The sequence below is a fragment of the Benincasa hispida genome, chromosome 6 (assembly GCF_027475165.1).
Source record: "Benincasa hispida cultivar pf3 chromosome 6, pf3_genome.v1.1, whole genome shotgun sequence".
Lineage (NCBI taxonomy): Eukaryota > Viridiplantae > Streptophyta > Magnoliopsida > Cucurbitales > Cucurbitaceae > Benincasa > Benincasa hispida.
In genome coordinates, this window is record NC_143483.1 from 2,203,182 (window position 1) to 2,217,853 (window position 14,672).

Below are 14,672 nucleotides of genomic sequence, written 5' to 3' on the forward strand. Positions count from 1 at the left end.
AATTTTTTTAGAAAAAGACAACGCCATAAAGGCGGAAGAGACGCAAAGTCTTTTAATAACGTTAATGACTTTCTAAGTGCTTTATAAGTTAGCTTACTGATTAAATAGACGTTCAAAAGATTAAAAACCCATATGTCTTCTAAGAGAATAATAAATAAAAATTGGAGAAAATAAGACATAGGGAATCAAAATTCAATTGCATGTAAAATTGTGGAACTAAAAATATTGTCAAAGTATCTCCGAATAATGATAAGTATATATTTGTTTGAGGTCGAAGATTCAAATTTCCATGTTTATCTGAAGGAAAAAAAGAAATTAGCCTAAGGGGTCGCTTCATTGTCCAGTACGAAATTTTTCGAACCGGTTTCCGTCATTCCCTCGCTTGCTGATCGAACCCTCCGTTTTCAGCTCATCCAGAAGCGGAAGCAGAAGCAGAAGCAAGATGATGAAGCTACAGCGCTGGTTATCCAGGTACCAACTTCTCAGCTGAAACCCTACTTCTTCACTTTCCTTACTACCTGTTTGGTTTTGAAGAGCTTTCTTTGCTTTCTCCTTTCAACTTTCTGCTAAACTACTTATATAATCGCAAAGCAATGGAACTTCGAATTTTACAGTTCAAAAACCTTACCGCACTATGCCCTATGCGATTCAATGTTCATTTGTTAGCTGCCCTTTCCATCTAATTGCAATGTTATTCATTATCATCCATTCTTTTCTTTGCTCTCACTCGACAATGTTACGAACCTTCTTGGGAATCTGCACATCAGACAACTACCATTCTGCTACTTTTCTTAACCTTTTAAACCTAGTTTTTTTTGTTTTTTGTTTTTTTTTTTTTTTTGCAAGTATTGGTCTCCTTTTACCGTATACGGTGCCGGAAATTCCTTATGATATTTCAACTGACTTAGTTGGATTTTATTGTTATTTTGTGTATTTGGGAAGTCTTGTTCTTGAAGTAGTTATTGGGAGTCCTCTATATTTTCTCTTCGGAAGGAAGTATTGTAGTTGTGTAATTTCATCAGTATTTCTTTTCATGTATTAATGAAATGTGTTTGGTCTCATAAGATACCAAATGCAACCAAATGTCAATACCACACTTTCTTGCCTCAGCTACCACCACTTCTATATTCAGGTAACCACATTTTTTAAAATGAAGTTGCATTTGATGATTCCTAAAAACTCGGAATTATTGGAAGATTACACCATTCGATGGTTTGATTTGTCAAAGTAAACACAATCTAAAGTTGCTGAGACATCAATTTGTAGGGAAAACCAGTCTTCAAAAGTATGTTTTCTATATTTATGGTCGAATACTTTGTTACTTACTTTTTTTCCATTCCATGTTCTGAATTTGTATAATAGTACTACGTGGCCATAGATTTTGGACTTATTTTCCTTTTAGTTCCCCCCGTCCTTTTATAGGTGCTGAGCTTAAGATTCAATTAATAAATCTTATAATACTCCATGAAAGCAGGAACCAGCTATTTGAACAAATTGTATGTAAGAAAGCTGGTCATGTTGGACATCCTTTGGGGTCGCATCCTTTCTCATCTCGAGTTGGCATTCCAGATTCTAGACAGAATTTTACTCGTACAGGTACATTTTTTGGCATCGACGGTTTTATGCACTTCTAAATTTAATCTGCTAGCAATATACTGTGTACGTCTTAATTTTTTTACTTATGTGTAAGTGTAGGCTTATGGTTTAGTGATATGAGATTAAATAATAAAAGACTAAATTTTCTCATACATTATTCGATCCTTACAATTCTTTCTAGCTAAGCTCTCTCAAGTTCTTTCCATCTCTTATCAATATTTTCTATATGAGATGTGACAACCCCTAACCATTTAAACCCAGGGCCTCAACACTTCTATACAGGACTCAACATTCGACCCTTGACTATTTATGCCCAAGGCCTCGATAACTTAGCAACATATTAGCCCTTGACCATTTATACCGAAGGCCCTAATATTTGTCTCAAGACTCATCACGCACCGACCCTTGATCATTTATACCTAAGGCTTTGATGCTTCTCTTTATCCAATATTAGCGTATCGAGTATCGAGCACCAACCATTTGTACCCTAGGCCTTGACGCCCGATGCAACATACTCGCCTCGACCATTTAAGGCACACTTTCTTTGATTACAATTCCATTCCTTTACCATTTATACTTGAGGCCCTTGTATCCCCTTATTTTCCATAAGACCATAACACACATTCCCCACCCCCCCACACACACACGGCTCTCGAACAACTGAACAACGATTATATTTCTCTGCCAAGTTCCAAGACATTAGTCTCTTTATTGTGTGTAATGCCAATTTTTATTTTTTTATTTTTTTGCTATTTTAGTTGGAGAGAATGCAAGTGATCGAGTTTATGCTGCATATAGTGTATATAAGGGCAAAGCTGGACTCTCTATGATGCCTTGTTTACCAACTTTCACCAAATTAGAGGTATATATAATAATGATATATATATCAGTATGTACGTATATATATTTATTTATTTATAATAAGTAAAATCAATTTTGTTTTCACTCTTTACATGTGTATTGTAGTCTGGGTGTCTTGTAATTGGTCGACGTGGTTCAATAATGTTGACATTCTTTCCTGCCATAGGCGAGCGCAAGTATGACTGGACAAAGAAACAGGTTACTTTTCATTCTCTATTCTTTGTATTTGTAGTCTAGATGTTCACTAGAAGTTTCCCTTGATTGTAATGTCTGTAGCTTCCATAACCATCATAAGTTGGTCTAGTGGTGAAAAAAGGTCATGGGTTTATATTTTATAAAAGATTTAGACAGAATAGGTTCAATCCTAGGTGGTCACCTACTTAGGATTTAATATCCTACGAGTTTTCTTGGCACCCAACTATTGTAGGGTCAAGGCGGGTTGTCCCATGAGATTAGTCGAGGTGTCGGTGAGTTGGCCTAGTATAAAAAAAAAAAAAAAACTGTAACTTTCATGATTACAAGAATGTAGGAGAATAGATACATCCTCTATTGTAATATCGTTACTTTCAGGATCCACACTAGCTAGGGATGGAAGTAGGTAAAAAAAAAGATTTTCTTTTTAGATTTGAATTCCATCTGGAAAATTCTATCAACCTCCTGCTATTCTCCACAACGTTCCCTTAACCCAGTTAACCTATTTCACTTGAGAGACTTACATATGGAGTTAATACTATATCTTTCCTGATTGATTCAATTAACATCTTGCAGTTGTTTGCATTATCCCCAACAGAGGTTGGTACTTTAATCAGTTTGGGTCCCAGAGATTCATGCGAATTCTTCCATGACCCTGGAATGCTTTCAAGGTTGGTTCTGTAGTATCGACATCGCAGTCTAAGCACTGTTACATTTCTCTGAAGCATTTGAAATTTTGGAGCATAGTCTAACCAAATATCATTCCTACTTCAGATACAATATAATACCCGTTTCATATGAAAATAAACAAGAGTCATATCAAAATAAATAAATAAATAAAAATGAATAAAAGTGGCTACTTCTTTAATGATCTGGTATGAACAAAAACCAACTAAATATTTTATATTCAGCAATTTTGGTTTACTTTTTTCGAGTAATTTCTTGCAGTTCTGCTGGTCAAGTAAGGAAGAGCTTAACTATTAAGGCCCATGCAGATGGCAATGGCTATTTCATCTCTTTGAGTAAGGATAAAAATAAATTATAAAAATAGTGTATTTGTTACTTTTATTGACCTTCACCACGGTTTTTGCAAATATTTTTACTAGATTTTAGGTATTTTTACAAAAATTTAATTGTCTATTCAAGCTTCATGATAAGAATGTGCTACAAAGGGAAAAATTCACTGCTGAAGTCAGTTCATTGAAACATCAGATACGGCAGCATGACTTGTTATACCCAATAGAATTAGAATGATTTGCTTGCCCAACTACGAACTCTTCCCGTGCATGGGCACCTTTTTTAATTGTTCTTAGCTGCTTCTTCTAGTACATATGGAATGAGAGTCGGAATTTGCTATCTCATGCATCTTTCCGTCCCAGTTGGGATGTTGGAGCAAGCAAATCATGGCTCTGCCAATTAGATTTGTGAGCTTATTTTTATTTTCTATAAGATGTTATTCAGTAATCATCCATTTGCTCTCCTGGTGACAGCTCAACTTTATTCTTCCATATCCTAGTGCTGATGCTTGGTTTTCACTTTCTTTTTAACCTATTTTTCTTGATCAACTTATCTGCTGCCATTCTTCCTGTGAAGAACTTACCAGGAGCTGAATTTATCTCCTTCCCTTTTCTGCAGATGTTGTTAATAACTCAGAAAACACCAAAAATTTCTTGAGTGTTCCCTTCACAGCAGGCGAATTTTCTGTGATGAAGACGGCTTGCAGTGTATGAATTGAATATCTTTAATTTATCTTTTAGGCCATTAGAATATCTTCTATCCCTTTTCTTTTTCTTCTTTGGTTCGTGAATATTTGATTGATATGTATTTAGATGAAGCATCATCATTTTTGAGCTAGTTTAGCAGAGTTGATATCTAGTAGATGATCTTGTCATAAAGCCAAAAAAACAAAACAAAACAAAACAAAAAAAGAGAACAGCTCTAGCAGCCTAGACAATAGAATGAATTATCAAACGTAGTTGCTTTCATGATGGCATAACCTTAAAATATTAAATATCAAATGAGTTGTTGGGCCAAATATAATAGAGTTTAGTGGTGGTCTTGTAGGATTAGCTGGAGTGCTCGTAACTCGTAGTTATTTGATCACCATGGTTATAAATATAGTTGGCAAGTAGGAACCTCTGGGCTTTGCCTGGGCATGTTAATGTTCTATCACTCACCCCCATCTTTTTCTGGAGTGCTTTATCCTTATAAGTTATTCTTTTTAGGATATTCATTGCTCCTCTGTTTGCACGTACTATTCGTGAAATTTATTGCTTGGTTTTAAGCGTACTGTTAAGACTTTGATGCTTTGAAATGAGTTCACCGATACCATTGCTGTGGTACTCAGGATCAGAGTTCAATTCACAGCATCCCTTGGGTTTCTATGATGAAAATTATAAACCCCATGTAGTTATAATCATATAGGTAGTATCACATGTAGTTATGCTGCAAGATAATAATATATGCGATCTGATCTCGAATTTAGAAATGAATGACTTAAAATTTTATTGAATCCAATTAAACTTTAACATAAATACTACAGACAAATTCAAGTTTGGAGACTAAGAATGAATTTAAATCTGTTAAAAATAAAAGAGTAGGGAAGAGAATAACAACACAGTTACGTAGAAACCCTAGTACGGGGAGAAAAACCACGATATAGAGACTTTTCTTATTATTTTAATCTGATACACTGAATACATAGGGATACACTGTATAAATAGACAGTAGGAAACCCTAGGGGTCTACACAATTACATAAACAGTCGTAGGTTAATAACCCTATTTTCAACACCCCTCAAGTTGGAGCATAAATATCGACAAGGCCCAACTTGCTTACACAATAATCAAAGCTTTGTCTCAGTAACCCTTTTGTAAGTACATCTGCAACTTGTTGATTTGAAGGAATATAAGCGATGCATATGTTTCCACTGTCCAACCTCTCCTTAATGAAATGTCTGTCAATCTCTACATGTTTAGTTCTGTCATGTTGAATCGGGTTATTTGCAATACTAATGGCAACTTTATTGTTACAAAACAATTTCATCAGAAGCTCATTATCTTGTTGGAGATCTGATAACACTTTCTTCAACCAAATTTCTTCACAAATCCCCAGACTCATGGCCCTATATTCAGCCTCAGCATTACTTCCAGCAACAACTCCTTGTTTCTTACTTCTTCAGGTGACTAGATTACCCCAGACAAACGTATAGTACCCAGACGTCGATTTTCTATCAACAATGGACCCTACCCAGTCAGAATCAGTGTAGGCTTTAACAGATCGTTTATTGGTCTTTCTGAACATTAGACCTTTGCCAGGAGTTTCTTTTAGGTGTCGGAGGATACATTCAATTGCTGTCATATGATCCTCATATGGAGCTTGCATAAATTGACTGACAACATCTACTACATACGAAATATCTGGTCTTGTGTGAGACAAGTAGATCAACTTCTTGATTAACCGCTGATACCTTTCTTTATTAACAGGAATTCTATCATTCTTATCACTGAGCTTCGCATTGTACTCTACTGGTGTGTCAACAGGTTTACACCCCGTTGAGAGACTGATATACCTTCTTTTGATCGAGCCACTTCCATTCCCAGAAAGTATCTTAGCTTCTCGAGGTCTTTAATTTCAAATTCTTCGGCCATCTCTGTTTTGAGCCTCATGATCTCTGCATCATCATCCCCAGATAAAACAATGTCATCAACGTAGACAATAAGAACAACTATCTTCTCTGATGTCGATCTTTTTATAAAAAGAGTGATTAGAATGCCCCTGAACATACCCCTGTGCTTTCACAAAAGTTGTGAACCTGTCAAACCAGGCCCTTAGAGACTGTTTCAATCCGTATAACGACTTTCTCAATCTACACACCTTGTTTTTGAATTGACTCTCGAACCCAGGAAGAGGACTCATATAGACTTCCTCTTCAAGTTTCCCATTCAAAAAAGCATTTTTAACATCAAGTTGGTGTAGGGACCAATCCTTATTTATAGCAACTGACAAGAACACTCGAATAGTGTTAAGTTTGGCCACAGGAGAAAAAATTTCAGAATAATCTACTCCATAGGTCTAAGTAAAGCCTTGTACTAGTCAATCGTCCCATCTGGCTTGTATTTTATAGTAAACACCCATTTACATCCAACTGTCTTGTGCCCTTCAGACAGAGCCACCTGTTCACAAGTTCCATTCTTCTCGAGAGCTCTCATTTCTTCCATAACAGCAGACTGCCATTCTGGTTTTTTCATTGCAACACTTATGTCTTTTGGAACCATCTCAGTGTCCAAACTAGCAGTGAATGCTTTGAACTCGGTTGCCAGATTACTATACGTCATGTAACTATGCATAGGGTATTTAGTACATGAACGAGTGTCTTTCCTCAGAGCTATAGTGACGTCTTTCAATTTTCCAGGCTCCTCACCATGATCGACTATCTGTGTATCAGAGACTTCAGTAGTATCCTCCACATCATCATTAGCCAGAATCATTTCATTCTCTGCTGTCTCCCCTTCTGCCATTCTTTCAGTATTACTACTTCCTTCTCCCTTATCTTGCTTGCATTCAATTAGTCTCCATACATACATCAACATCATTAATTTCAAGAATGTATATACCTAGATCTGATGGCGGGTTTGACTCATGCACTGGAGTCGACGGTTCTGGCTCGATAGGTGACACTGCTTCCTTCCTGAGATTCTTCCTATAGTAAGTTTTCCAAGGAACTTGGTTGGTAGGAAGGACCAGACTATCATGCTCAGAACTAGGTTTAGACAAGATATGAATGGGAGCTAACTCTAAGAGAATAGCACAAGATGACCAGTTAGTTTCTTCATTCATGTTCTCCCCCTAAATATGACTAACAGGGAAAAATGGTTGATCCTCGAGGAAGGTGACATCCATTGAGACATAGTACTTACGAGATGACGGGTGATAACATTTAAATCCACGTTGGTGAAGTGGATATCCAACAAAGACACACTTCTGAGCACGAGGAGTAAATTTTGTGCGGTTCGGACCATGGGAGTGAACAAAGGCAACACAACCAAAAACCCGAAGAGGAACATCGGAGATTAATCGAGTGGTTAGGAAGGACTCTTTAAACGGTTCTAAAGGAGTATGAAGATTAAGAATATGAGAGGGCATCCGATTAATGAGATGGGTAGCAATGAGAACTGCATCCCCCCACAGGTATGACGGAAGAGTGGCAGATAACATAAGAGACCGGGCTACTTCAACCAGATGACGATTTTTCCGCTCAACTACTCCATTTTGTTGCGGAGTGTAAGCACATGAGCTCTAGTGGACAATACCCTTAGAAACAAGAAAATCCCTGAAGGAGGCATTGAAGAATTCTCACCCATTATCACTTCGTAAAATTCCAATCTTTGTTTTGAACTGAGTTTCGACAGTTGTATACAATTGTTGGAAAATAGATGACACCTCAGATTTGTCGATGAGGAGGAAGACGCAGGTAAGGCGGGTGTGATCGTCTATAAATGTGACGAAACACCGTTTTCCAATGGAAGTGGTAACCGGTGAGGGACCCCATATATCACTATAAACAAGGGAAAAAGGATTCGAGGGTTACAAGGCTAGGATTGGAAAGAAACACGACTTTGCTTGACACGAATACACACATCACAATTTAAAGAAGAAGTATTAACATTGCGAAATAAATGCAAAAACAAATACTTCATATAGTTGAAAATTCGGATGTCCTAAACGGAAATGCCACAACATAAAGTCATTTTCAGAAACAGAAAAATTTAATGACATAAGTTTAATGATCATCTCTAGAGGAAGCTTCGTCAGAAAGGAAGTAGAGTCCCTTATCGTGTCGGGTAGTGTCAATCGTTATCCCCGATTTCAGATCATGAAACAAAACGGAATCAGGTGAGAAAATTGCCTTACACTTCAAATCCCTTGTAATTTTACTGATAGACAATAGATTATAAGAGATTTTAGGCACATGTAAAGTATCACGCAGAATTAAACTATCAAACGGAGAGATATGACCTTTCTCCGCAATAGGGGCAAAAGACTCGTCTGCAATGCGAATATGCTCATTTCCAACACTTGGGTTATACGACATAAACAATTCTGAGGAACTTGTAAGATGATCTGTGGCCTTTGAGTCCACAATCCATGGTTTTTTACCATTTATACTAATAAGGCCAAATGAAGGGAAATTACCTGACTGTGCAATAGCACTCACTCCAACCGTACTCAAGTTGTTCTTATTGTCAACGGAAGACTGCTTCTGAGTCTGTTCATCTGCTGAGTCACTTACCAGGGCACGACCAGTATTAGATTTGTCATGAGACTGTCGTCGTCTGTTGTTTGGAGGTTTCCCGTGCAATTTCCAACACTGGTCCTTTGTGTGCCAGATCTTCTTACAATATTCACACACAGGTGGGGGTTTTTTATCGCATAAGCACTGGACAACTTTGCAACGAAGGTAGCTGCATCAGTTGTAGGAATGAGATTATTCATGGTGCACGACCGATCCTCTTCCAGCCGTATTTCGGAGCAGACTTCTCTGAGTGAAGGAGTCGGGTGCTGGCCCAATCTTCGATTACGGACACCATCGAATTTAGGATTTAATCTAGCCAAGAACACATAAACACGGTCTGCCTCTTCGATTTTCAAGTATTGAGCCCTATCTTGTGCACAGTTCCAGACAATCTCTCAACACAGGTCCATCTCTTGCCACAACATTGATAGTTTGTTAAAATAAGATTAACATCCATGGATCCTTGTTTGCATTCATGGACCTGTTTGTGAAGCGTATGTAGTCGAGAGGCATTCTGTCTCTTTGAGTACAAATCTCGCGCTGCCTCCCAGATATCCTTGGCGGTTGCAGCATATAATAATGGTCTGCCTATTTGAGGTTCCATACTATTCACCAAAACAGAGCATAACAACGAGTCTTCTCCTTTCCAGATTCGTTCTTGTGGATCGCTCGGTGCTGGCTTTGGAATCTCCCCTGTCAAGTACCCAAATTTGTGACGCCCTTCCAAGGCCATTCAGATTGATTGGGACCAGGAGAAATAATTCTGGCTATTTAATTTTTCCCTTACAAGAAATCCTGCAGAATTGCCCATCGAACCAGATAAATAATAAACATTTGGCAAAACAAGGAACGAGTTTACCGGGTTCTCTGAATAGACTGGTTGAACCGGTTGGGGATTTGCGCCAAACATCGTATCTAAATCTGAAATCTGTTGTTGGAGATAGGCCAACCGTTGTCTCACATCGTCTGGGTAATGGGTCGAACCACAAGCGGCTGGAAACGGGGCAGCTACTGTCGGCTGAAAAGACGTTGCCGGCTGGAAGGCAGTCACCGGCATCTGTGAAGAACCCAGCCGACCGGACAGTTTGAGATGATCGCCAGCTCGTCGTTGGTCGAACCCATCTAGTGCGGAAAACCCAGTTGCGTTTGGCTGCCCTTTGTAGATCGATCTGACCTAATGCGGAATGGCAGACCGGCGCGAAACCAATTGGGTCAGACGTCTGTGATGGCGTGGAAGGCAACGACCTGCAACTTGGAACGACCGGATCTGTCTGTCCATCGATCAGAGCTTCTGTCTGGTGCGGTGACTCTCCATTGACTGCTGTTGGACGGCAGAAAGTAACTCTGGTAGGGCTGCTTGAAAACACTCTTTTACAGGCACTCGAATAGCAGTCTTCATGTCAAAACCCGAAGTTCCATCAGCAGAAGATGACTGTGCTTGATTCTCTTCTCTAACGGCTAGGGTTTCGTTGCCTAGCTCTAATACCATGTTAAAAATAAAAGAATAGGGAAGAGAATAACAACACAGTTAGGCCGTAAGTATGGCATCTTAAGCTTGGAGTTGTGTAGCCTAGGGATAGATTTGGAGAGTTGTGTGGCCTGGGTTTTGGTAGTCTTTGTTTGAGGTATAAATTTGTGTAGACTGGGTTGGGAGAGTGAAATGTTGGGACCATAATTATGAGAAAAATGGAGAACGAACTGTCGGGTCCCTGGATACCTAAGGTCCAGATAATTTACTCTGACAAAACTATGCTCCAAGCCCACCCTACCCCATGGGCCAAACAGAGGTATAAGGACCAAAAAATGAGGTATATATAGCATAATTAAACTCGTGTTATCTTTGCTGTTTTCATTGCATTGCTTGCAGGTTTGAGTGGTACATGTCTCTTGTATGATAGATATTTGCTTCCTTCCTTCCATTCCAATCCATCATTTTGGGTGTATGCATTTGATAACTTATTTATGTTTCTTTCTTCTTATGTTCTCTTAGTTTGTTCTGCCTCACATTCTTGGTTGGGACCAGCTAAAGAAACCTAGTCCTGGCATGGGTAAGGTTTTTCAACCAAATAAGGTGGATCGTGAAGCATTGAGTTTAGAGTGGGAAAGATGAGTGTTCATAGAAGTTGCTGTCACCTCCATGAAGCTGCTAAGTTCAAAAGTGGGCTATTGTACCTGCTTTTTTGGGTAAATCTTTTGTTATCTCGTCAATTGTTGTAGTGATGGGTGCAGCCTTTGAATTTTGCTTTACAGAAACAAAGGCAGTGGTTTATTTGGGTGGAACTTTCCATTCCAGAAAAATGAAGTAACAATGTATACAAGTGTTGAGTACTCTTGTTAACTTGGAGTGAATTAGAGATGCCTTTTGGAAGTTGGAACTGTTTTTAGCCTGATAAAATTACTTTTCAAAAATGCTTCTAGCCCATCTTTAGCATGATATCACCAATCTCTTCAAATTTACCTGAATATTTTTGTATCAATTGTGATTATGTTTGGAGCAGGTTTTATTTGTTTAACAAGTGAGTAGGAGACTGAAACCTCTCATCTTTAGGTCGATGATATATGTTTTAATTAGTTGAGTTAAGCTCAAATTGATATGTTAAGAGTAGACTTAAATTTAGATTCTTCATCAAAAGTCATTATCGATTGCTTGGCTCTATTTGACTATTATATAATTATCCATTGTCTTACTCTTCAAGCTATTGTCTAAAATCTCCCTATTTACCACCTATCTTGATGCCTAACAAAATTGCATGACTTTGGAATTATTCAAGGAAAACAACACAACAAGGCTTTTCAAGAGGAATTTGGGTAGAGGAAAACCGCCATTGTATGTGATCATTCATCTTGGCTTTAAGCTAGTACTTTTTATTTAATTTTGGAAGTTCAGGCGCTTTCCTTTTATCATAGAAGGAAAGTATTATATATATATATTTGTTAACTTTTTCCTTTATTATTATTGTTTTTTTTATGTTCTTTATAAGAAATGTTTTTTTAATATATTTTTGGTTGGAATTCACTGCATTTTAAGATACTTAGTTGCATTGAAGAACTGAAATTATGCTTGACAAAAAATCATGTAGCTGAAGATTTTTTAAAGCAAAATGTTGATAGATGTTTAGGATTAAGAAATAAGATCTTTTGAATCAGACGGGGAAGAAGAGACCGGTGATGAATATGAAGAAGAATAAGAAATTGAAGCCCTATTTTGTTGACGTTGGAGAAGGAAAGAAATTGGGTATGATTTTTTTAGAGTACGTTATTGTCGATTTTAGCAAATTTCACGGGCTTTAGAAGAAAATTCAAGTGTGTAAGAACATGAACAGGTTTCCTTTTGTAATTTATATCTAGCCATTGATATACAAGAAGATTGTATCACGGGGTCTCATCCCATTTCCTCTAGTACGGAAGTAGAACGGGCGAAATTATGTGAGAGAAAGAACCTCTTGGTAGAGTCTCCCTGAGTCAAGGACTAAAATAGCACAACTCAGTGACTAGGAGTGGAGAGCATATTACTGAAGACATTGCAACATAAGCCTGTTGATTGTGTATGAACAAAATACGAATCCAAAGATAGAGTAAGGAAGAGTTTAGTTAATGGAGATATTAACTCTTCTGGGAACCAGTAACACGTAAACCATGCCAAACCAAGACTAATCAATATTCGAATGAAATGGATTCGAACTTTTCCTATAATAGTTTCCGATGCGAAATGAAATTCATAGGATATAGTTGAGTAATTCAAAGGATATATATAATTCAAAGGATAAATTCATAGGATACCAAAACATAAAAGAAAAAAAGAAAAAGCGGACAAGAACTGTTTGATTCTCTAAGCGCTGGTTTTGAGTTATTGTTTGAGCACCTTAATTCTCTTGTTGGCTCGGATTTCATGAAAGAAAATCGAGAAAAAGACCTTAAAGAGAGTATAAAAAGAAAACTATTTTCAAGAGACAAACTTCAATATTATATATAATCTTATTATATAAAGGATAAGTGTGTAATCGTTCTATGAAAGATCCTTTCATATATAAACAAAACTAGACATATCTATAAAATTAAAATCTATTGAATACTTTTTAATACTCGGTTCAAACTTGATCCATTTTTTTAAAAGATGATTTTGCACCATCAATAAAATTATTTATCTAAACAATACGTATATATATACTTCTCATAACATTGGCTTTGCATTTAGATAATCGGTAGTATTTTTAAAAGTTATAAAAAGAAAAAAAAAACTTGAACTTTCAGGAGAAACACTTCAGTGGTTTTATTTATTTATTTATTTATTTAATTACTTTTTTAGGGGTCATTGAATGAAAGGCACTTCTTTTAAAACTCATCCCATACTTTTAGTAGTCTACCATACTTAATATTGAGATACATTTTTAAAGGAAATTACTTTGAATGACAAAACTGCTAAAAATATTTACAAATAATAATAAAATATCATTATTCTATTTACGATAGACTATGATAAACTCTTATATGTATTTATCATGATACAGATAAACATAGATATTAGTCTAGTACGGTTTATCATAAACAATAAAATCTTGTTATATTTATAAATATTTTAATTTATTTTCCTATATTTGAAAATAGTCTTACATTTAAAACTCATCTCAAACATACATGTAATGTTGTTAATATTATTAATATTATATCAAACTCTCTTGATATATCCATTAATTTATTTATGTTTAAAAACTATTTAAATAGATTGAGTCAACCATTAGGAGTTCAACTGCAGCTCAACTTAATGTCTTTTGCCCATAAATATGACTCTATTCATAATACTCTATATAGATATTATGCTCAAATGTCTTTTTTAAAAATTTTATTGCAATGATCCAACCATCATTAACTGATTGTGAAATTAAGTATGCAAAAGAACAAAAAAAACAAATGGACGAAAAATAATCCTTGTGATGTGTGATGTTCCCAATTGATATCTTGACATCGATGAAAGAGTAATAAAAAAAAAATATATCCATTTATACTCCAAATTTAGGGTTGTATTATTAAAAAAAAGAGTAATTCTTATAAATAGAAAATCAGAAACAAAAGTATTTACGATCAATAGTAAAAAAATTGTCAAATGAAGCAAAGTTTTCATTTTTTCGAAATTCCTAAAATATCCTTGCAATTTGAAATCCACGCATCTCACCTACGACTTCTTCCTCGTCGTTCTTCAGCTTCTTCCTCGGTGTTCTTCATCATCAACGTCTTCTTTCTCGATCTTCTTCCTCATTGACGATGTCTTCTTCCTCGGCATTTTTCTTCATCAAACATGTTCTTCCTCAACCACGGTACGACTTCTTCCTCGATTTTTTTCTTCAATTTTCCGCGCGTGTAGGTCTATGGTTCTTCCTCGATTCTTTTCTTTGATTTTCTCCACGTGTTCATCTATGGCTTCTTCCTCGTCTACGACGTTGTGGTTCCTCGACCATGTTATTTGTCTCGTGAAGTTCGTCTCATGAAGTTCATCTTGTGAAGTTACTTCATGAGACGAACTTCACGAGACAAAAGATAGAAATGACATGAACTTGAGTTCCTTGAGTTCATTTCTCGTGAAAGCTCGTCTCATGAAGTAACTTTACGAGATGAATTCACAAGACCAAAGACAGAAATAACATGAAGTTGAGTTCATTGAGTTCATTTCTCTTGAAGTTCGTCTCGTGAAATAACTTCACGAGACAAAAGACAGAAATGACTTAAAGTTGAG

The 14,672-nt window shown here is 36.6% G+C and overlaps 1 protein-coding gene across 1 annotated transcript; it reads left to right on the forward strand.

Annotated features, from left to right (window-relative positions):
• The first annotated feature begins 288 nt into the window (after window positions 1-288).
• ATWHY2 (WHIRLY 2) lies at window positions 289-11,353 on the forward strand. Its single transcript, XM_039035136.2, has 8 exons — window positions 289-471; window positions 1,475-1,596; window positions 2,355-2,458; window positions 2,563-2,655; window positions 3,226-3,320; window positions 3,598-3,671; window positions 4,285-4,373; window positions 10,935-11,353. Exons 1-8 carry the CDS (start codon window positions 443-445, stop codon window positions 11,052-11,054), a joined length of 726 nt encoding a protein of 241 aa, XP_038891064.1. The 5' UTR covers window positions 289-442; the 3' UTR covers window positions 11,055-11,353.
• The last annotated feature ends 3,319 nt before the right edge of the window (window positions 11,354-14,672 follow it).

Coding starts and splice junctions, on each gene's coding strand:
- ATWHY2 (XM_039035136.2), top strand. CDS start 443: ATGATGAAGCTACAGCGCTGGTTATCCAG. Junction 472..1,474: donor CTACAGCGCTGGTTATCCAG/GTACCAACTTCT, acceptor CCATGAAAGCAG/GAACCAGCTATTTGAACAAA. Junction 2,656..3,225: donor ATGACTGGACAAAGAAACAG/GTTACTTTTCAT, acceptor AACATCTTGCAG/TTGTTTGCATTATCCCCAAC.